At 41.6% G+C, this 24,546-nt stretch overlaps 1 protein-coding gene across 1 annotated transcript in view; it reads right to left on the reverse strand.

Annotated features, from left to right (window-relative positions):
• NUP107 (nucleoporin 107) overlaps positions 1 to 24,546 on the reverse strand; it is a gene marked incomplete in the record, with an annotated part of 1,716,438 nt that overhangs the window by 1,273,820 nt on the left and 418,072 nt on the right. Inside the window, 1 exon segment of the mRNA XM_044088020.1 lies at positions 20,536 to 20,614. Within this exon segment, the coding sequence (XP_043943955.1) occupies positions 20,536 to 20,614 (79 nt within the window).

Here is a 24,546-nt window from a genome sequence, read left to right on the forward strand (position 1 = left end):
TTTTGTCCAACTATCTGATTTCCCCTTTGCAGCTTTTTATATTTAAAAAAAAAAAAAAAAAAAAAAAAAAAAAAAAAATTTAGATCCACTTTCTAGTATGCATGATTCCATCCTTCCTTCTATTAATACACGGCCTTGTATTAGCTGCTTTGCCAACTATTCAACAGCTTTTGTAGTCTCACTCTGTCTCCAAGTTGTAAATCTATTACTCTCATGCAGCTCCCGTCACAGCAGTATTTCTGATTCTGATGGTGACTTATTTCCAGCATTTCCTTTATTCCCAGTTATTACTTCAAACATAAGGAATGCAGCTAAGAGTAGGCAACATGCTTTCCAATCTTCTGCTCATGACTTTTTCCTTTGTGATACACTCCTGACCATTAAGCCTGCTCCACTACCCTGTTCATTATCCTTGGTTCAACAGTCCTACAAATCCACTTGGTCCCCTCAAAATGAAACTACTACTATAAGTGGTAACATTATCAGCAATGGGCTTAGAGGATTTACTAGCTTGGTTCTAACCATTTTATTACACATGTCCAAAGGCTCAAAACAACCACAGTAACAATAAAAATAATAAACGGACCACACCAGTGGTAAAACCCCGAGCAGTAAACCTTATTGAACTACACTTACAAAGTGACTAAGCGCTTATGCCCTGTTCTTTACTTGGCTTCATCAGAGTCATCATTACATTAAGAACACTTCCTTTTATACTATAACACAAGCAATCAATTAATGAAACTAATTTCAACTTAAAATGAGCTACCATCCTACATTTTACCAATATTAAGTTGTCTAAAATAATGTAAACTAAAACATTAAAATACTTCTACCATACTACATAAAAAAATACTTGGTCATACCATCATGGCTCTCTGTTTAAGCATTGGTGCTATTGAAATCCCATTATTTAAACCATGTTTTGCATTCAACCTAAACTGCCAGTTTTGTTTCTCTAGCTTCGACTTCCACCTTGACATTCCCACCCCTTTCATTGTGTTCCACTTTGTCAGTTATGAAAAATAAAAATCTCCTAAAATCTTTGTTTTTAATATCCCTCATGTGCTCAGCAATCTTATCCCTTAGTCTCCTTGTAGTTTTTCCCACATAAAATCCAGGGCATGCTGTACAAGTGGCAACATAAATCCCATTCTTCGTACTACAATTACAGCGCCCTGGACATTGTAGGGTCCTATTATAACACTCAATGACAACATAAGGGCCATCATTAATAAATTTACAATTGCAAGCCCCACACGTGTACATTTTAGACCCATAATACTTTTGGGGTTTTCTCTCATTGGACTCATGTTTTTTTTTTTTTTTTTTAATTCTTACCTCCTACTATATCCTATTTCAGGTTTTAACCTTAATTTCATCTTTAACTCAGTATCAAAACTCCAGTCCCAAATGTTCTGTATCCTCTCTACCAACTGGGATGTATCCTTGTTATACTGTACAACCATCACATCACTATCAAAACGGCCATTGGTCATACCCTGAACTACATTAACCTCCTCCTTTAATATAGGGACCAAAATGTAGGTCTCTTCTCATTATTTCCCGCTTGATTTTCAGCAGCATCTTAGTAGGGTAACCACTATTCATAAACACACCTAGTAACTTGAACATTTCTTCCTTAAAATCATCTTCTTCACTTACTAATCTACTTAATCTGACCATTTGCCCTTTTACGACACTTTTTTTGAAGGGGGGGGGGTGATAACTGTCATAATGCAACACCATAATGGAATAAGTTTATTTTCTGAAAATAGCAGATGTTAATCTACCTTCACTATCACCACTCCTTCTAAGCAAGATGTCTAAAAATTCCATCTGATTTTCGTGATACCTATAAGTAAATGAAAAAAAATGTAGTGGTGCCATTCAGATGGTCAGTAAATACTTAATCTAACTCACCTGACCATATGTTGTCCAAAAACCTCAGATATAGCCTTATTTTTGTCATGTGGGGGGGATGCAAATACAAACTTTTTCTCCCACTGAAGCAATACCAAATTAGTAAATACAGGGGCACATTTAGCCCCCACTGCTATTTCTGCAACCTGATGGAAGTATTCCCCCTCAAAATGAATACAATTATTGTTCAATACTAAATCCATAAGGTCAATCAACCAGTTAATTTTACTGTTGCTCAAATCATTGACACTGGCCAAACTACTTTCACAATATTTAAGGCCAATGCCATGGGGTACAACAGAAAATAAATTAAAAACAGTCATAAAAAAAACACATCTTTCTGAATTGTCAGCTTCTCAACCTTTCCAAACAATGCCAAGAGTCTCTTAATATACGAGAGGCACAATTCAATATTATTTTAGAGTACCTATCAATGCAAGCTGCCAGGGCCTCAAGTTTTTGACCCTCTCGCAACTACTATGGATCTAAACAGTGGATTTGTCTGATTGTTGTGGATTTTGGGTATTCCAAAAATCACCGGAATGGTGGGTGTCTCCACTGTTAAAAAATCCAACTCCACCCCCTCTATAGTCCCTTGTGTAAAGGCATCAAACAATTCCAAATCTATCTTAGTGTATGCCCTATTAATTTTATTTAACGACACTCTTTCATATGTGGAGATGTCATTGAAGATTTCAAGCATTTTACACACAATCGATCTTGGGCATGATTACAACACCCCCACCTTTATCCGGATTCATAATCCTAATATTTTTCTCTTTAATTCATTAAGTATAATAAGTCTCTCATCTCTATTAAGACTGTCCTTATTTTGGGATGCCTCTGGGTGATGGGTGCACAATAGTCACTGTACAGGACTGAATTCCACAAATAAAGTAGACCTACCAATGACCCAACAGGTAAATATTGTAATCAGGTTTCTGGTCTTCATCAAGGAGCTCAGATGAGATGAAGCATATACATTCCTCCTAACCAGCCTGAGGGGAGTGTATAGGATCAGCCTTTTTATTCTTCATCCTCCAGTGACAGGACTGTTTAGCATTACTGGGTCATAATCAGAGCTTTACCCTTTTACCCCAAACAGGTAACTACTACAAATTTATAACTGATACAAGACAGCAAGTCCTTGCAATAGGATATTTCTAAATTCCAGCACTAAGAAAGAAAATCTTTATAGCTTTTGTTTCAACTCTTTCTCAAAAGATTCTTCACTGTATGGATAGCCTTCACCATTTGTCCATTAAACTCTACTCGGTACGGAGACTAGGCATTATATGTCTCAATACCCATTCCTGTACAAATCTTCTGAATTCCTGATTTCTGAATTACAGACCACTGTTCAATAGGTAATCAAGAATAAGCAGTCTGGGGAAAATAGAATACCCTGCCTTAAGAATATAGACCTTAATGCACTCAAACTCATACATATGTCTTTGTAAAAACAGATTTCATTACACATGTAACAATAACCCACATATAAGATTTATAGCTTCTTTGAAAAAGAACATCTCTCTGCCCATTTAGATCCACATGATACAGAACAGGAGTATAACAGCATCAGTCCCTTTAGACAGTCGTTACAATTTGATGTAGATATGGTACAACAATGTATTACCTACTCTACACAAGACGACATCCCCGGGCAGTGAATAACGTCTGCTCTTCCTTCCTACTTTATTTCTCCCAGATGTGATTCATATATACTATCAAGTATTTGTTTCATTTGAACTGGAACAATTACTTTGTCACCAATGAACTAAGACCCGGACAGAAGTTGTGTTTTCCTCTTTACTGATAATTTTGCTCAAGCCATCCTTTCACTGTAACTGCATTTCTAAGTTAGTATCAGAACATCTCCGACATTTCAGTCTTTCTCACTCATACTTAGCTGCAGCTTTATTCAAAGAATAGTCTTTAAACAACTCTTCATACTTCGCTAAATGAGTACCACAATATATTTATGAGAAGCTCCTTGCCTGGTCTGTATTTCACTTCCAAGTCGTATTTCTGTAGATAGCCCCTCCAATCCAGGAGTAGCTTTGTGTAAAGACTTTCTGAATATGCTTTACAAGGGTTTCTGGTCTCCTTCCACTTGAACTTCTTAAAGATCTAGTCATATAATTTCTCACATCAATATACTTTGGTTCTAATAGTTCCTATAAGAGCTGGGGGGGGGGGGGCAAGATTCACTTGATCTGTTGGAGTTCAAAGCATATCCTCTAGTTTTGTGAAAGCAACTTAATTCCAGTTTCTGAATTCTGATGACCCACTAATCTTGATTTACAATTTTCCATTCTGGGGATGAAAGATGGCTTTTTGTCCTTCAGGGAGGTAAGGGGGGGGGGCTAAGTTTTGGGTTGGTGAACTGGGGTGTATGTTCTAGGGAATAGGAAAGGTGCAGTCAAGCTGAGTCATGACTCTGCTCATTGGAAATCTTGGGCTTGATGGCCTCCGGACTTCGTTTTTGTATTTTACTTGCAATTCTCTCCTGAATCTGGCCTTCACACCCTTGCCTGGCAAGATTTTTTTCTTGCTTTTGGTATAAAAGCCATGACTTTTGCAGGACAATTTCTGCTGAATTTAGGTGCCTGTGAGTAAAAACAGTTGCTTGACAAATTTAACAGTCTTACCTTTTTCCTCCAGACTACTGAAGTCACTTTTAGCAAGGTATCTTTAATTAAGAAGCTCCACCCTCACATGGTCTGACAAGGGCTGGTATCGTCAGCCAGATACATTTTATAACAACTGACTATTGCTGCTCCTGCTGTCCAGAAAGACTCATCCACTAAATCATAAATGCATTTCTTGGGAGTGCCTGGTAACCTGGGCTTAAACGTCACATAATTCAAGCATATCGTGTTCCAAATCTTTGCCCATTAATCCCACGGCCTTACAAATCATATTATTCATCAGGACTTCTGGCAGTTTTGCATACGGATTCGAAAATTTAATGCTCTAAAACTAGGGTAACTGAGGAACAGGTCTTTTTCCTTTAAAATGATCAAAACTCCTACTCTCTCCATCACTGGGAACAGGGTTCCTGGATGGAGCTGAATAGAGCCCCTTGCTGGCATCCAGGGACACAACAGAATAAACCAAATATCTTTGTAGAACTTGTGAAAATCCTGAATCCAGTAGAACTGGTCACATGTCCGAGCAGCAAAAGGCAGGGGGGTGGGGGGCTAGCTCTAATTAAAAATTAGTAAATGTATCAGTGGGTGTTCAATAACTGCCTCAGTCAGGTCAATGAAGGCTCTGTCTCTGAGATCTGTCCGTGAGTAATCTAGTAATATCTAGTTTCTTACCGGAAAGTACAGTTGTGTACACTTACCATAAATGTAGATGTTTGAGTGTATTCACTGTTGCAGTTATTTAATTTGGGTAATCTGCTGGCAGTTTGCCCTCAGTCGGCCTGAACAACAAAGTCTTGGGTCCTGCATCAGTTGCTGTCTCCTCTTCCATGACGTCAGGTCGTCAGGGGTATAAAACATGCAGCATTCGCCATTTTAATCAGTTTTTCTTGCCCCAGATGTCAGGTGCCCCCGAATGGGGAAAATATATATATGTATATATACATGTACTTTAGAACACAAAAATTTTACATTCAGCTAAAAGCAAATACATCACAAAGGCTTTTGAGCATAGTGAAGGAAAGAACAGGTATAATAATATAGAAGAAAGGGGGCTGGTGGGTGGGTAACCCAGACTGCAACAGTGAATACACTCGAACATCTACATTTATGGTAAGCGTACACAACTGTACTATGTTATTCGTGTTTCACTGTTGCAAGCATTACGTTTGGGTAGAATCCCAAAGCTATGGATGGGAGGATGGAACTAAACAGCATTAGGAGCAGCTATAAGGCCCTGCAGGACCTGCAGTGGCAAAGCCTGCCCTGAATTTAGAAAAGAGAGGTAAATGGTAATACTTTGTGAATGTATGAACTGAGCTCCAAGTAGCAGCTTCTAGAATGTCTCTGGTAGGAGCCCCTCTGAGAAAGGCTGCAGAAGTAGAAGCAGCCCTGGTGGAATGGGATCTGATCCCCTTGGGCACAGGTTTACCATGGTGCAAGTAGCAGAAACGAATATAACGCCTTATCCATTTTGAAATAGTCTGCTTTGATATTGCCTTCCCCTCTGTTCCTGCAGCAAATGCCACCAGTAGTTGCTCAGACTTTCTTAGAGATTTTGTCCTGTTTAAGTAGAATCTTAGTTGTCTGTGTACATCCAATGAATGCAGAATCCGCTCCCCCTTGTTCTGCGGATTTGGGAAAAAGGTTGGCAGGTGGATGGTCTGGTTAAGAGCCACACTGGATACCACCATAGGCATAAAAGTAGGATTGGTCCTGAGGGCCACCCTGTCCGGGTAAAAGATAATGAAAGGCTCCACTGCCATGAGAGCCTGTACTTCTGAAACCCTTCTAGCTGAAGTGACTGCCAAAAGAAAGGCTGTCTTCCAAGAAAGAAATTTTATAACTGCAGTAGCAGATGGTTCAAAAGGAGGTAGGTTGAATTTTTCCAGCACAAAATTGAGGTCCCATGCAAAAGTTGGTGCTCTCCTGGGAGGCCTTAAATTTTTGGCCCCTCTTGAGGTACTGCTTTAGCAGGGGATGAGAGAACAGAAGAGGCTCTGTGTCGTAATGAGCAGAGATGGCAGAGGCATGGATTTTTATTGAAAAAGATAGGCACTTGTGAAGCATCTCAGTTAAGTACTGCAAAATCTGAGGAATATCAGGCTTTGCTGTGTCTAATCCTTGTGCTTTGTTCCAAGCACAGAATCTCTTCCATTTATCAGCATAAGATTTTCTAGTACTAGGCCTTCTAGCCTCCAAAATGACATCCATCACAGGTTTTCTGAGAGATGTGATTGGTGAATTTAGTTGATTAGCCATGCTGCAAGATTCAGAGTTTGGAGCAGAGTATGCAGAATTTGATAGTTTTGCTGAGACAATAGATGAGGTAAGTACCACGGAGGAAGGTGTGACATATTGCTTAGAAGCGGGTACCAGTGTTGGCGAGGCCAGTCCGGAGCAATCGGAATTATTTTTGGTTTTTCCTGTCTGACTTAGTAAGACCTTAGAGAGTAGAGGCAGACGGGGAAAGGCATAGACTGATAGGTTTTTCCAGCTGAAGGATAGAGCATCCACTTTCCATGCTTTTTTGTGATGAGTTCTTGTGCAGAATTTGTCCAACTGACAGTTTTGGGGAGAGGCAAATAGATCTATGTCTGGGCCCCCCATTTTCGTGCCAAAATGCTGAAGATTTGAGGATCCAGTTTCCATTCATGTGGGTCCATACGATTTCTGCTTAGGTCGTCTGCCAGAGTATTTTTGCTTTCCTGGCAGGAATTGAGCTTGAAGATGTATTTGGTAAGTCAAGGCTGTGTCCCATAAGGTCATGGCTAGTCTGCAAAGGGGGTAGGAGTGAATTACCCCCCTGCTTGCTTATGTACCACATAACTGTGGTGCTGTCCGTCTTTATCAGCAGTTGTCTTGGATGAAGGAGTCCTTGAAGGCGGTTAGAGCATTCTGTACAGCTAGCATTTCTTTCTGGTTGATATGTAGATGCATTTGATTTGGGCTCCATTTGCCCTGAATGCATCTCCCTGCCAGATGGGCCCCCCAAGCATAGTCTGATGCATCTGTAGTTAGGGTTTGGGTGGCAGGGGGTAGAATGACAGTCATTTGTTTTGGTGACATGCATCTGTCCACCAAAGGAACTCCTGTTGCAGGGAGGGAATGAGAGGAATCATTGTTTCCAGGCTATGACAATGTTGACTCCATAAGCTTTTTAGGTACCATTGAAGTTTCCTCACATGAAGTCTTGCATGTGGAATTAGTAGTATGCAGGATGCCATGAACCCGAAAGCCTACAGAATTTGTCTTGCGGATAACTGTTTTTTTGTTGTCACTTGTTTGAAGTTTGTCAATTGAATTTGTTTGTCTGGCATGAGGTAAGCCATCTGGGAAGCTGTATTCAAGCTTGCACAATGGAATGTAATTATTTGAGAGGGTACCAGTTGTGATTTATTTTCGTTTATGGTGTACCCTAGGCATGCTAGAAGCCTTTTTACAAATGTCAGATGCTGAAGAACAGTGTCCTTGTCCTCTGCCTGAATGAGACAATCACCCAGATATGGATAAATTTGAATGTTTGTCTGCAAAATGCAATTACTGGTGCCAGGCATTTTGTGAAGACCCTGGGCGCAGTAGATAAGCCAAAGGGCAGTGCAGAGAACTGGTAATGCAAATAGCCTGCTTTGAAGCAGAGGTATCTTCTGAAAGATTCCCTTGATTGGGATATGCAGGTATGCGCCTCTTAAGCCTAGAGTTACCAACCAGGCATTCTTGCCTAGCATAGGCAGTAGCTGTTGTAAAGTCAGCATTTTGAATTTTGGAATGTCCAGAAAGGTATTTAGAATGGATAAGTCCAGAATTGGACGCCAGGATTTGTCTTTTCTGGGAACCAGGAAAAGTGAATAAAACCCTTGTACTTTTTCCTTTTCTGGAACTGGTTGAATAGCCCCCATTATCCATGAGGGGCATGACTTGTTTCTGGGCCTCTGCCCACTGATTTGGTGGCAGATCTGGCCATCTGTTTGGAATTGGCAACATGTGGAAATGAAATCTGTACCAATGTGATACTATATTTAAGACCCACTTGTCCTGGGTAATTAGATGCCAATTTTGAGCATGAAGTTCTAGTTTTCTCCACAAAGGGGCTGCCAAAAGATAAGCGCTTGGAGATGGCGAAGGAAAGTCACTGAGACTGTTTACTGTAGGGTGGTGCTTTGCCACCACCGGATTTGGAGGTGGAGGTACCCCATTGCTTTGACCTGTAAGATCCTTGTGACTGAAACCTGGACCTTTGGAGCGTCTGGGTTTGCCCTGAGCAGCTCTGTTGGACACTGGAAAGGACCAATTCTTAATAGGGCAGTGCCTACTGAATCTGGGTGGCTGCACTTGCAAGAAATCTTTTAAAGTTTGCATAGATTTAGCTTTGTCTTCCATCTTTTTTAAAACCTCTTCTGCCTTATTAGGTTCATAGGTAGGTACTAGGCTATCTGCCAGAGGGCATTTTTAAGCCTAGCCAGTGTGTGTCGGCTTTCGCTGCCCCATTGATTAATTAACTGAGCCTCTGTCAAGCAGAGCCAATGAAGTGATCCCAGGGGTGTATTTTCTTTTACCCATCCACTCGTCAAGGCTTCTCTTGAAGAGTGTTAGTGAGGGGCTCTGCCTAATGTAGTTAGGAATTTAGTTCCAAAGCATGGGGGAGTCTCTGTGACAGGAATCTATCCCTCCAGCATGTTCTATTTATTGTTTTGGTGAGGTTTAGCTCACTAGAGCGCGTGGCTCGCAGTGACTTGGATTTCTTTAGGTGGAGCATGTCCATCGATTCTGAGTTGGACATGACTTTGTAAGTCAGGCAGAGATCACCTCTGAGTAAGCGATGTGCCACTGAGTACAGCTGGAGTTTTTTCAGTCGGGCTACATAGGACATTTGTTTGAGGCCAGTAATCCTCTTGGTGAGGTGCTTTTGTGGTCTTTTCCAGTTGTTGGAAGTGTCTTGTGAGGTACATCCCAAATGGGGCATTGTACTCTATGATGGACTGATGAGTGACAAGTAGAGGGGCACTATAACCTCTATTTCTAGATGCGAGCCCCTTAGTAATTAGATGGGCCACATAGAAGGATTTCCTAACTACTTTGGCAATATGATTGTCAAAGGAGAGATTACCATCTACCTGGGTCCCCAGATCTCTTATTACCTGTTCTGTATTAAGGGGGCTGCCGCCTATGTGGTAATTCGTGGGTGTTTTGTTTTTCCCAAACGGGATGACTATACATTTTTTGGCATTTAGCTTGAGGCCATGACTGACACCAGGTGTCTGTCTCAGTAAGGCCTTTTTGAAGGATGTTCGTGTCAGCCGGAGAGTCAATTATGGCTCCCAGTTTGCAGTTATCGGCGAACTTGGTTAGCCACAGTCCTCCTGTGTTTGCCTGTACTTCTGAGAAATATATGCCTAACAGTAGTGGTCCCAGAACAGAGACTTGCGGGACACCACTTGTGACTGGTTTAGAGTCGGACCTGGAGCCTGCTATTCTTACCGTGTAAGTTCTGTCTGTAAGCCAGTTGGCAACCCATCTTGTGACATAGGGGTTTATGTTCAGGCTGGTGAGTTTTTCTATAATACCCGAGTGAGGAATGGTGTCGAACGCCTTGGCGAGATCAAGGTAGGCTGTGTGAACCACCCTTCCCTTGTCTATGGCCTTGGTGACTGTCACGAAGAAGTCAACCAGGTTTAGTAGGCATGATCTGCCCTTAACAAAGCCGAACTGGGTCAGGTCAAGTGTTTGGAGGTTCCCAATGTCATGATGATGCGCTCCATAGCCTTGCAGATCAGGCTAGTCAGGCTTATGGGGCGATAGTTACCAGGGTCAGTTGTGGACCCTCCTTTGTGGAGCGGAATAACCGTTGCTGTGCGCCATTCTATGGGCGCGTAGCCTGTGGAGAGGCTGAGGTTGAACAGCGTGTTTAGGTGGGGGTTAGTTCATTCTATAGTTCGTGCAAGACGCAGCCTGGGACACCATCTGATCCCATTTATGCTGTGTTTTTGGCTTTTGAAAGGGCTGTTTTCACCTGTGCTTCTGTGATTTCTGGGACACTACACTTTTCCGGTATTGTTGTGGGCCCTTTTGAAGGTGAGAGGGAGGTGAAGTTTGCACTGAATCTACCTGCCAGGATGTTGGCATGATCAGTAGGTTCAATATATTTTGTGCTATTTTGCAATAGCTCAGAGCATATCTGCGAGTTGTCACTTAGATTCTTGACATAGCTAAAGAAGGCTTTGTGGTTATCTTTCAAATCCTTGGCTATTTTTCTTTTGAAGTTAGCCTTGGATGATTTTATGCGGGACCTTAGTTTCTTACCGATACTGATCAGGGATGTCTTTCTTTCTTGGGATTTGCATTTTTTCTGAACTAGTTTCCTCCTCCTGTTGTATAACCTGTTTATGGCAGGGGTCCACCAGACTGGTTTCCTTCTCTTAGGGGAGTGAGTCTTGGTCTTGCTAGGGATGGCACAATCCATGCATCCTTGTAGGCGCTCATAGAGTGCAATTGTAAAGGATTCTGCATCTTGGGCAGTGTTATCCTTTAGCGTGGGGGCTGTGAAACTTACCACCTCTGCCTTAAGTACAGTGAAGTTTGCTTTAAAAAGTTTTTCACTGTGGTTTCCTTGGTTGGGGGTGGTGGTGGGGTGTGGACTTCCAGGGTGATTAGTTTATGGTCTGATCTAACCAGTGACGGGTTGACCTCCGGTACGGAACACCTGTCGCCCATGTTGGTGATGACCAGGTCCAATATGTTGTGGCCTCTGGTAGGGGAGTTTACCAGCTGATCCAGGGCATTTGAGTTGATAAATTCCAGGAAGTGCTGAGTCTGGGAGTTTGTACTCAAGTAGTTTTCCCAGTTAATGGTAGGGTAATTGAAATCGCCCAATATCAGGGTGTTTGGTAGGACCTTCATGTTTTCCAGTGTCTCCAGAAAGGCGGAGTGGTGGTCCTGGGTCATTGAGGGTGATCTGTAGCAGGCTACAATTTGCATTACAGATCTGCCCGATGTTAGTTGCACATGGATGATCTTAGAGGTATCATGCTGCCCCACTAACCTGGAGGTGTGAGTATCCTTGATGAATATGAATACACCCACTCCTTTTGTGCTTCGGTCCGTGTTCTGTGGCCGAAATGTGTGGTACGAGTTGTAACCCAGTAGTGCTGGAGTGCTCTCTGGAGCCTTGAACCAGGTTGCAGTTACTGCACAAATGTCGACATTCTCCATACTTAGGAGTGCGAGTGCATGCATTTTGAGACAAACTCCTGGCGTTGAGTAGTATAACCCTCATTTTTTTTTTTTTTTTTTTACTTATGCTGTTTACGGTGGTGGGTTTGAATTTTGAGCCTTGCCTAAAAAAGGCACTATGGGGGCAGCAAGAGCCTTGGCCAGTATTCGAAAGCCAAAGGGTGACAGGTGCAAGCCATCTCTTGGGAAGCAACGAGGCTTGTTGAGCATGTCATCCCAGGCTGGATCCCCTTTGAATGACACCAGAAGCTTAGCCGATTGTTAAATTGATCATTTTTTCTTTATACTGAGGTATCATTCTTGGTGAGGGCAGGATGCTACTCAGGGTCAGGGTCATACCCGCCTGGGCTACATGATCAGAGAGCTCTTCCAGGTCTCTTTTCATGTAGTCCAGGGAGGCACATTTCAGGTCATTCACTCTAACATGAACAATGACAGAGTCATATTTGTACTTGTTCTGGAGTGACCTGAGTGCTTGTGTTATGTGGCGGATTCTGGCTCCCGATAGGCAGCTAAGAGTAATCTTCTCCTTGTCCAGCCTATAGAGTGGGGCGTCAGCGTGCCTGACTATTGAGTCGCCTATTACTAGTGTGTTAGGTATGCCATTTCGCCTTAAGGGCTGTGATTGTGCGGCACATTGATTTTGTGTTTTGTGTTCTCTGGTTTGTGACAGGAGGTGCAGGTTTTGTGGGTGTCTGCTTTGGAGCTCTCTGATACTTTTGCAGGTTTTTATTTAGAGCCTCAGAGTATGATTTAGTGTATTTATGTGTATTTTTTGCCAGTGCTGGTTTAGTAGGTCTATGTGAGGCTGGAGGTGTGGTGCAAGTGTTAACCTTCTTCTCATGACAGTCTGTTCCAGTCTTAGGTGGAGAGACCTTAGCCTCCAGTTTGGCTGCATAATTGCATCGCTCGCATATGTTAGTATTTTGTGGTAGGAGGAGAGGGCTGTCTGTGTACATGAGGCAGTTGCAACACTGCCTCAGGATACCCAGATTCACCAACTGGACTGGAGAGTACACCTGAAGTTGCCCTTTGGTCATGCCTGAATAGTAGGGTGACTGTTTAGTCACTTGGTTGGTGAGGGGTGGATAAAGAGCCTTGCCCTGCTGGGCAGTCAAGTGTCGGGGTATATTAGTGCTTGCTATTAGGTCTGAGCAAGTGCTGGACTTTAGGATGCTTTTTGAGTGCTTAGGTTGAGAGTTACATTGTTTCAAGTGAAAAACTGAAGAGTAGACTTAGTAGAGCCGGGAATAATTTAACCCTAGCTAACCAGTGCTGCCCGGCACACAAAACCGTGAAAACGCAGTTTTTAAACTACTAACTTCTGGGCTGGAACCACTCCTCCAGGGACAGATGGCTGCTCAAAGTTCCCCTCTCTCACAGGTGAACAGAGAAACTTCCCTCTATCCAAGTAAGGTATGGTCAACTGAGAAACCTGTAACACTTATTACCAAACAGACTGTTCTGCTGTAAAGGAGCATCCAACAATTTAGCTTTAACATGATCAGGCAGATTTTGCTCCTTGAGCCAAGCATGCCTTCTTATCACAGATCCAGTTATGGCAGCCCTGCAAGTGGCCTCCAAGGAATCAAAACCACATTGCAAAGTATGCTTTCCAACCTGTTCTGCTGAATGCAATAAATCCTGTAACTCCTCATTTTCCACACAATCAGAAATCAACATCATTTTCTGTTTCAGTAAGCCCATAACATGCTGTTGATATTGAAGCATATGAAACTGGCAGTTTAAAGCCCTGATTGACAAGGTTGCAGACGTATAAACCTTCTTACCCCATCTATCCAGCGCCCTGGAGTCTCTATCTGAAGGGGTAGGATTTTTGGCTGTGGAAGCCTTAACACCCTTGGGACCCTGAGAAACAGTTTCAGGGTCAGCGGCAGGATTTTTGAAAAGAAATTTGTGGGAGTCAGGAACCCTGTAATATCTCTCTGACTTAAGCCGGAGGCAGGGAATCAGGAGCCATGCATGATTCTGAGAAAACATCATCCACAATGTCTAACACAGGAGGTATAGCCAGAGGCCTATGCTGAGGAAGAAAAAGAAAATCCCTAGGCATCTTTTTGGATTCTGAGAAGTCCTGACCGTCTCACAATAAAAATGTTCCCTTAAAGTATGCAAAGTCTCTCCAAAACAGTAATCCTCAGGAGGAGAAGCAGAAGGGATGGATTCCTCTGCATCAGAGTCCTCATAAGGTGGGATAGAAAATTCCTGAATTCCTGATCAGAAGAAATGGATACCTGATTTGAAGATTCATAATCAGTGCCTTGCCTAGGCCTCTTAGCAGGGGGGGGGGGGGGGGGGTTGGGAGCCCCAGATCAAGGTAATTAAACCCTCAGCCATTTTAATCATTTATTTTTTAGGCAGAGGGGCCTGAGCACGTGGCTCATGCATCGTTTTTTTAGACATAGAAGTAGGTTTTGGCCTTTGTTTTGATGATGGCGTCAGTTTAATATACAAATGTTGAGGCCTGAAAACACCCTCAGAAGCTGGTGCCTGCTCAGTGGCTCTGGACCGATCCAAGGGAGAGACACCCGCGAGTTCAATACTTGCAGAATCTACCAGCACACTGGACTCCGAATGGGTCTCGGTAGAGGCCTGCGACTCAAAAGTAGCGGGCATCAGGGGCTGCGAAAGCACCTCACTGACTACCAGCGAACCAGTGACTGGCTTAGTAGAAGCTTCGTCGTTGGTTTTGGACCTTAATGGTCTGTCTTTTTCCTTGCGTTTTTTTTGAAGTCCGGTAGTTGGATTGCTAACTAACGACATTTAAGGACAGTTAAATCTTGAACCAAAGTATTTAGAAGCAAAAATATACAGACGCTTAATAGTGTGTTGGTTAAATTTAGCACAAAGCCAACAGCAAGGCACGTTGTGATCAGGGCCTAGGCAAGGAATACAGTACAAATGAAAATCCTTTTGAGGTATTTGCTTCCCACAAGTAATACAATTAATAACTTTTACTGACATTGGTAAGGAGCAAGAAAAAGTTTCCTCAATGGGGTACTTAGCTTTAGTTTGAAGACATTGGTTCTGCAACTCGAAAACGAAAATTTCAGGAGTCTGCCAACCGGCACTTGCGAACTGCTTCTGCTTCGGGCACTGCGGGGCAAGAAAGACTGATTAAAATGACGTCGGCTGCATGTTTTATACCCCTGACGACCTGACGTCATGGAAGAGGAGATAGCAACTGACGCAGGACCCAAGACTTTGTTATTCAGGCCGACTGAGGGCAACCTGCCAGCAGATTACCCAAATGAAATGACTGCAACAGTGAAACACGAACATCTCTCTTCATCTCATGAAGTGCACCCCCCAAAAAGAAAAGAAGGGAACCTCAGCCTGCTGGAAAAGGTGTTGTAAGAGAGTCTGGGAGGTAGATGGAACCAAGACTACCCTCAACCTACGCTAATGCAAGTCAGCAGTCATTGGTTTTGCCTTTGGTGCTTTAAGTCTCAGCTTCTCTGTAGAAACAATTGCCTGAGGGCCTTCATTTAGCATGATGGTGAACAAAACCTCCACAGTCTCCAGCAACCTCCTCGCAAACAAAGAACACAACCCTCATCCTTGTTAATAAAATGAGTGCCAGAAGCTGAGGCCCTCAGAAAGGCCTCAGCACCAGCTGATACCTCATTGTCTTCAGTTCAGAACATACTAGCATCAGAAGAGTGGTGCCCTCAATTCCAAAGCCACGAGTTGCAAAAGTGCCTTTGAGTTTGGCATCATCGATCTAAAAAAACCCAGAAGGGGAGTGACAGGCCAATGGTGGCTCATCCATTACATAGGAAGAAAGATGTGGCTTCAGCTGGCCAATCTCCTACGTGCAAATGCAAGCCTGAAAGATGCAGAAAATGTCTAGGACTGGAGACATGGGATTAACTTGAAACAGTACCCCTCAACAATGTTTGTGTTTGAAACAAGCGCATGCATGGAGAAGGTGTAGGACGGTCCTACAGTGATGTGGATACTCATTAGCCACCGCGGCAAGGCTTGTTTTGGAATGACAATGAGAACACAAACCACGTACTTGGCTGCCTGGATGGCAGCCTCTCTTGTGGTCTCATCTTCATGCTGGGGATACCTAGTACTGTGGAATAAATGAACTCAAGACCGATAAGGGAGGCTCACTGGCCAGTAGACACTGAGGTAAAAAGCATGGTGAAAGGAAATTTGGTACAGTCAAGACTGATGACATATCTTCAAGTGCTGTTCCATCTTTGTCTAGTATCAGACTACTGCTTGGACATGGTTTATTTTATACAGGGTAAAATACCATTACATTTTTTTTTTGTATTTAACTTGATATTATAAGTACTTATCGAGACTGAACATTAAATGTATACAGAACTGCACTGATGGTGTAGGTTGCATTTGATGTGAAATGCAGGGTGTTGTCATCAGCATGTTTTATAGTTTTGATAGAGACTAACATATGCAGGCACATGTTGTATGTTAAAACTGTGAATAATGGGAGCCCAAGAAGTGACCCTTGGGAGTCACCTGAGTGAATTTACTAGAGTTCTGGTATACTGCTGTATCATGTTGAAAGCCTTTGAAATGCCAAAGAAAATATATTGGATTGCTTTACTGGTGTTCAAGCTTTAATACTACTGATGAAAGTAAATTAAGCGGATGCAGTCCCACAGAGAGTTCTAAAACTGGTGTGATATGAAGGATAGGAGGCCGTTATTGAAGAGGTCCTGTAATATTTGTTGGTGCTCTACCTTCTCAAATATTTTGAATGCTAGCATTAGCAGTGCATCCACTGGGTCAGTGGAAATGGCGACCTTTATGGAATGAGATGATCACAGCCACCATGTTAATGGTACACACTTTTCTCTCAATGAATAATTTGCTCAAACTGTAGCACTCAGCAGATGGCACAGCAATTTTCAGACTTAGCTGAAATAGCTCTGATGAGCTGAAGGATGTTTTGAGTTTATTTAGGTTTCTAAGAATTTGAGATCGGGGAATGTGGTGAAGTTTAGTTTAGGGGAATGAAGTGGTAAGGTTTAGTTGATGTTAATGATACCAGGGTGGATGGAGTTTTGGATGAAGCTGTGATGCGGTTTGTTGGGTTTTGGCAGATGTTAATGATTTGTGCATAAATTAGATTTTTTTTTTTTTTGATTGTTTACCAGATCATGTAGAGCATTCAGGAAGCTAAAGAACTAACTAAGGTTATTTTAACAGCTTGTTTGGTAAGGAAATACTTTTGATTGAATTACTTGAATTTCAAAAAGTTAGACAAGGTTTTCACATGGCCTCCTCATTAGGGCAGTTTAAGATTTTGTATTTTTCCAAATGGCATAAAGTAAAGCAATGCAAACTGTCATTCAACCTTACAGAGTACAGCTGAACGAAATTACATTCCACCAAGCTCATGCACAACAACATAACATAACAAAATAACATCACAACACAATTACATGCAACAGTAAACAGCAATAACACAACAGTCGAAGTTCAGCATTATCAGTCTTTCTCTATCAGTGCAACTGCCGCTGCCTGCAGTCAACATCCGCTGCAGTCCCAACCATCCATAGCAAATTCTAGCCCAACAATCCTCCTTCCGACCCACCGACCACAGTCTATCACCTCTAACTGCAGGCCTGAATGGCCTCATTGACCACAACATCACCAGCAACCACCAAGTCTTTCCTCTCTGCCTACACCACAGATCAACATCCAGACCATCTCCTTTCTCCATATTCCATCACTCTAATTGCCGCCGCATTCAAGGAGTCCATTTTCCTAAAAATTTTTTTAAAAAAGTTCCTTTTCCCGCACTCTGCATCAGCTCGATCACCACTGCAGGCCCAAACTTCTGCCTCTTCACGTTATTATGTTAGAAAAATAGGCAAAACAGACACTACTGCACATTTCAACACCACCAATTCTTTGGCAAAGTCCATTCACTTACACAAGAAGCGGACTCACCCGATGAAAAATTCACACAATGAGATAAAAACAAAACGTGCATATCGGGAGCTGGAGAATAATGTTTATTCACTAGAGCACATATGTCTTGCGTTTCCCATGGTTCCATTTTAATCTCTCCTAGTGTGGTGGGAAGCAATATCCGGAATGCGTTAATGAAGAATTCTGCCCATTCTGGGGAGGAACAGAGTAGTGATAGCTCATGGCCTTAAGCGTAGCTAGGCATACCTCTTCATTAAAGTGCTGAGTATTACTTGAGTGGTTTTGATATGTGCTTTATTATGACATGTTAATATGGGTAAAATGGTTATTAAATGAGGTAATTAGCATAACATTTGCAAAGCTGTCAGGGTGTGGCACTAGTATCCTTTCAAGAATACAATATCTTCCTGTGGCTTGGTCACTATTCAAGAGAAACAAAAAGCTGAGTTTGAGGATGACATTAATGACTGTGTTCAGCCATTCTATGTTAAAAGCATCAAGTGCCATCATTTCTGCATAAATGTTACTAGTCACCTAATTAATGTACTTTCAGTAGTTTATATGAGTGACTGTGGAGGGATGTAAAAGTATCCGATATGTTTAGTCTCATTTAATTTGACAGCATTAAGTATGCGGTGCAAAAAAAGCTTTTTGGGTATGTGTTTGCGGTATTTAAGTACATTGATTTGGTGAAGACTGTGTCAACTGATGTTCTTTTATGGAAGCAGTCACAACAGTAAACACTACAAACTCGTGGAGTATTTTGGGGCTTCATTAAGTGGAATTTTTATCCGGATTCAGAGATGTCAAAGATATTTCAGGATGTACTGGGTTGTCCCAAAGTCTAAATTAGTGATATCTTGTTGCAAATAGTACAAGTATTAATGTGGGTGATACTGAATACATGAGAATATTTCCATAAGGTTCTGATCAGAGTCCTGATCAAAATGTTATTGATAGACTAGGGTGAGGTGGTTATCTCATCAGCAAAGGAACAGAAATGGGCTACTAACATTTACTTGACTGTGTGTTTTACGTCTGGCGCCTATTTCTGAAGATGTCTGGGCCACCTGTTTACTGACATCAAAAATCTACAAACCATTATAGCTTCAAAGATGCACTTAAATAGCATCTCTTTACTAAATTTACCTGCAACTGCTACTATTACAATGGTTAGGTAACTTACCATCCCATATCATAAAGAGAATACATTTAAGAAACCTTTCTTAACCTCTTATAGTGATATCGCCTCATAGTAATATCTCATACACGTATGACTGCACTGTATTTTATGCATGCTTTAGCTTGAATTTTTTTCTCTCTCAATGCACTCTTGATTTTTTTAAATGTTATTCTATCTGTATTGAATCTTACCACTGCGTTCTGAATTTTGATATGTAGTCATTCTGTATACAATATTGTCAATTACAAAGATTAATGTATTTTCTGCTCTTTAAGCTCGGGTTGCGGCTCAAAATGGTCAACAACTATTTTGGATGGGTTACTCTTGGGTAGGTGGCATGTTTGATATGGGGTACTGTAGACTTGTGGTTTTGTCAGCAAGTTTTTTTTTTTTCTATTGTAGTGTATGTGTATCACACCCGCAGTGGTGGTGCTGCAGTAGCGTTGTCGCCTCACAGTAAGACGCTGTCCGGTTCGATTCTCAGCTAGAGCTTCTTCTGCGTGGAGACATGCGTGAATGGGCATACCTTCGTTGAAGGTTGTGAGTCAGGGCTGGTAACTCGGCACGTAAAAATCAACTACCAATCATTAGCAGACCGAAGTTCCGCTGTGGCAACCCCTAACCGGGAAAAGCTGAAAGACACACACACAGGGTATGTGTATCACAAGGTGTTTTTGTTTTGTGCAAAGATGCTGATCTTTGAGACAAATACCAAGAATCTCCCAACCAGAAACACCATCATGTACAGAGATAACAAGAGGTGAAAGGTGCAAAAGTTACAATGCATCTTACTGCTCTGAACAATGTACAGTACCCACTGCTTTGAAATCAGGAAAGAACACATGCCTGACAATTTGTCCAATAATGCTTCAGTGTGTCACTTCATAAAAAGTGATGCATTCTCCAGCAGCAATTTCAATGACTTAAAAGTTTCCATGGAAATCATATACAGGAGACTAAGCCCCCCCCCCCCTTCCCTGGACTTGTCAGTATTCCTACACTTTCATTGACAGGACACTTTTAAACAAAGCATAAGAGTGACACTCTCTTCAAACAAAGTCATGACTTGTAAAGCACTACTACATTCTGAATAAGCCTTACAGTCAGCCAACAAATATGCAGTTATTGGATGGATTTCACTTTCTAGTAGAAAGCTTCAGTTTTCACTTTCAGTTAACACATGATCAAACACAAGGTGTAGATAAAAACAAAGCCATAGCTAGGGTCATCTGACACCCTTGGCAATTCCTAGTATATAGCACCCTCATTCCAATCAAAGCTGAACCCAAAAACAAGAAAAAATACCTAATTCAAGGGGTTACTAACTGTCGCAATATCACAAAACAATAAGGTAATGCATTAATTTAGGCAGCCATATCATCATTACATTTTACCCTATCAACACCATGGTTATATTAACAGTATTTTTTTTTTTTTTTTTTTTTTTTTTTTTAACTACACATGCTCCGTCATGTGAAGTTTTCTATATTACATGCTACATAATAAATGACAATGTTAAGTAAACATAAAGGCATATCATGCAACATCCAGTTTCTGATTAGCTTTCTGGGTGCTTTTGTATGACGCATGTAAAACTGAAATGTCACCTACCAGTTCAGAAACCAGTGGTCGACTAAATCCTGTGAAAGCATTCATTCTGCGTTGTTTCAAGGTATGTAGCGTGTTATCCCTATAAAAAGACCCATGGATGAAATACATTAACACAAGTCCTTCATGATGGCAACCTAAATCAAGATATCAGCTCATGAAATCTAGCGACCAGGTCACGGGGAAAGAATGAAACGGCATTAAATTTAAGAATTACCATTAAGAAACAAAGCAATTAAAAAAGGAAATTCTTTAAAAATACACAAATCATACATGTCATTCTACTAGCATTAAAAAAAAAACACTGTACTGACATCCAAAATCAAAGACTGAGTTTTTCATTTTAAACAGTGATTTTACAACATACTAAACCGTATACATTTAGGAATAATAAACTGACTTCAGAAATCTGATTCAGGTTTACTATAGTTCTCATGCTGTAAGCACTTGAATATTAGACTGGGCTGTCATAGTTCCTTTTCAGTGGCGGCCCGGGGAGAAAAGCCTCAGTTACATACATTAAATAACAGTAAAATTACAAAGACAGTATGAATTACAAATTATTTGTACTCTACATACAACTGACAGACATATGATGCATTTTGCAATCTCTATTCTAATGTATACTAACAACAAGGAGTAAATATTTGTAAGACTGTCATTTATTAAATCAGATTTGTGGGTAGGCTGGAATCAGCCAAAATACTACGGTCAGCACAGTGTGAGCTTTGTACACAGAGTATCCTAAGCGTTAAAACAAGAGATCTGTCAAATAGGGAGTAGCTGTGTAAATAGCTGAGAACAGAAGGATATCTTACAGTGCTTTGACAAGTAGAATGACGCAAGAGGGAAGGCATCAGAGGTGGAGGACTGAGGAGCGGGTGAAGAGGGTGCCAAAGGAATGGAAGTAGTAAAATAGTTTCAGGATGACAGTGGCTAATAGTAGTAGATAAGTGTGTGTGTGTGTGTGTGTGTGTGTGTGTGGGGGGGGGGGGGGTGATGCAATTTTATCATGGGATGTGCAAGAACAATGCCATAAGCTGATGCAGCACTGCTTCAATGAGGTTTTAAATGCATGTATGTTGTGTTGTATGGTGGTCTGAACTGAATTTCAAATCTTGGAGGCATAGCTGGGAGTACACTGACTTGCCAGACCTGGTTTGTTATTTGGATATGGTCAGCAGGAGTTCATCCATAGGCAGGGCCAACTTTGTGGCTTATATTAGGAGATATCTAGTCAGTGTGGAAATTGCCATCGCATGTGCTTTAATGCTAGACAGTGGTGAACTTTAGATATATGGTTAGCAGCAACTCTTGCAATTTTCTTACAGAATGTTTCAGTTTTAGTGAGAAAAGACTGATGAAGATCAGTGAAAATGGGAGAGACTTGCAGTAATGAGGGGGAGGAAAAATGTGGAGGCTACAGTTTTTCTTGACATTATCAGTTAAGTGTTTACTATAATAAAGACCACCTAGTTTTTGCAGTGTTTTGTGATAGCTTGTTGGATATGAATGCAAACTTTTAGGTGCTCACATACTATGACAACTAGTAATTTTGTGTATATGATGCGTTTTACTGCTGTGCCATTGGCAGAGGAGATAAGGACATAACTTTTTTTCCACTGGAGAGACTTTGGGTATGAAAAGTATAAGCTTAGTTTTCTTTGCATTTAACAGAAGGTGGTATTTGTCAAGCCTGGATTCTATAGTAGAGAATGCTTCGGGGGTCTTTTCTTGAAAGTCAATGAGTGTTTTTGATGTGCAGAGTAGTATGGCAATATCTGCATTATTGAACAATAGTGATGCTATTGTTTGCTGGGTGTTGGTCGCTAATAAAAATGTTGAAGAGTATACGATCTAACATAGATCTTTGTGGTACTCTTATTGGGATAAGATTGATGTGGATAGCTATGTCTGCCATTTCATTGCCTGTAGTCTTTCTGACATACAGCTGTGGATCTAAGTTAGGAAGGAACGTACAGTTCAGTTCTATGAAGGAAACACAGATAAGAAGCATCTGTTGAGAATACAATGACAAATGTAGTACAATTACTTAAAATATGAAGTGATCTAATAATGTATCTAACTTTACTGCAAACATAAAAGGCACAGAAATGGAAAAGGGAAAAATGAGATATCAGCAGGTGGATTCAGGTTACAAGCTGACCCATCAGCTGACTTCCATTTCAACTTTGTACAAGATAAATCTTTAAAAACAAGTTGAACTATTTTTTTGAGGGTGTGGCCATTCCTTATTACATACAACCTCATAGGTTCATTAGGTGTTTACTAGGCTAACGACCACAAGGGCCCTTTTAAGCCTAGCCATGCATCCCAAATCTCTGACAAGTTCCGATACCCTTGATAAGTGTAAGCAGGGGTTTGGGAGATGAACCATTTAGAGGTTACCTCTGTCCATTACAGACATAGATGCCAAACCATGTTTGAATTTCCGCTTTCCCAGCCAATTGTCCAAGTTGCACTTGAATTGGGTTAGGGAGGAACTCTGCTTCACGTGGATAGGGAACCTGTTCCACAGACGTGGTAGTCTCTGGGATACATACCTAGGTCTCCAGCAAGGACCTATTTATATCACAGGCAAGGTTTAAGTCTTTACAATGGGTAATTCTGGTGCTGTTTTGTAACTATGCAAGCTGTCCATCAGAGTGGGGTCCGACAATGTCTTGTGTGCCAGGCATATATCTCCCCTCAAAAGCCTGTAGCAGACAGAATACAGGGATAGGGCCTTGAGGTGGTCTGCACAGGACATTTTACTTACTATCCTTTTAGTATCCTTTTAGAGAGGAACCTCTGTGGACATTCCAATTATTGGATATGCCTGGTTAGGTACACACCAAAGGGGGCATTGTACTCAATGGTAGGTTTGATGAATGCCGAATACAGTGGAACAATGACTTCCTTGGACGTAGATGCCATACCTTTGTTTATAAGTTGTGCAATATAGAATGACTTACTCACCACTGTAGACACGATGGTCAAAAGCTAGATTACTGTGTCCCTAAGTCCCGGACTACTGGGTCAATTCTAAGGGGTGTGTTGTCAATATGATAGTTACCAGGGATGGATGACTTCCCTAAAGATACTCTTATGCATTTCTTGGCATTTAGTTTTAGTCCATGGATCTGACACCAGTTGTTTGTCTGTGTCAGTCTCTCCTGGAGAATATTTGTCGCAGTGTGAGATTCAATGACAGCTCCTAATTTGCAATCATATGCAAATTTAGTCAGCCAGAGACCACTGACATTGGCCTTGACTTCTGAGAAGCAAATGCCAAAAAAGAGCGGTCCAAGTACTTATCCCTGACTGACTACACTTGTGACTGGCAACTTTGTAGAGGTGGACTCCCCAATTCTAACTTCCTGGATTTTGTGAGCCAGTTGACTATCCACTGGGTGACATACGAGTTTGTACCTAACCTCTTGAGTTTGTCAGCAATGCCCGAGTGGGGAATTGTCTCAAATGCCTTGGCCAGGTCAAGGTAGGCAGTGCAAACAATTTTGCTCTCATCCATTGCTTTGGTGACCTTCTCAAAGAAGTCCACCAGGTTGATTATCTGCCCTTGATGAAACCAAACTGAGTGGCGTCCAGTGTCCACAGGTTTACTATATTTCTGTTGATCATCTCCATGATAATTCTTCCCAAGGCTTTACATACAAGACTAGTGAGACTTATGGGTCTGTAGTTTCCAGGGTCCACCTTCGCGCAGAGGTATGACTGTTGCCTTTCTCCATTCATGAGGAATGAAACCTGTTTGGAGGCTACAGTTAAATAGTAGTTCCAGAGGCCCTGATAGGTCATGTTTCATGCTATTTAGAAGGCATCATGGGATATTGTCTGGGCCTATTGATGCAGTGTTCTTGGTCTTAAGAGCATTAAGGACCTGTCCCCCCTAGTGATAAGTAGGGGGAAATATATCTGATGAAATTTCCTGATGGAAGGCTGAGGGGAAGAGAGGGGTAAAGCTGGAGCTGAATTTATCATCCAGGAGGCTTT

Source organism: Protopterus annectens, chromosome 11.part0 (assembly GCF_019279795.1).
Source record: "Protopterus annectens isolate FY-2018-M chromosome 11.part0, PAN1.0, whole genome shotgun sequence".
NCBI classification, from domain to species: Eukaryota; Metazoa; Chordata; order Ceratodontiformes; family Protopteridae; genus Protopterus; species Protopterus annectens.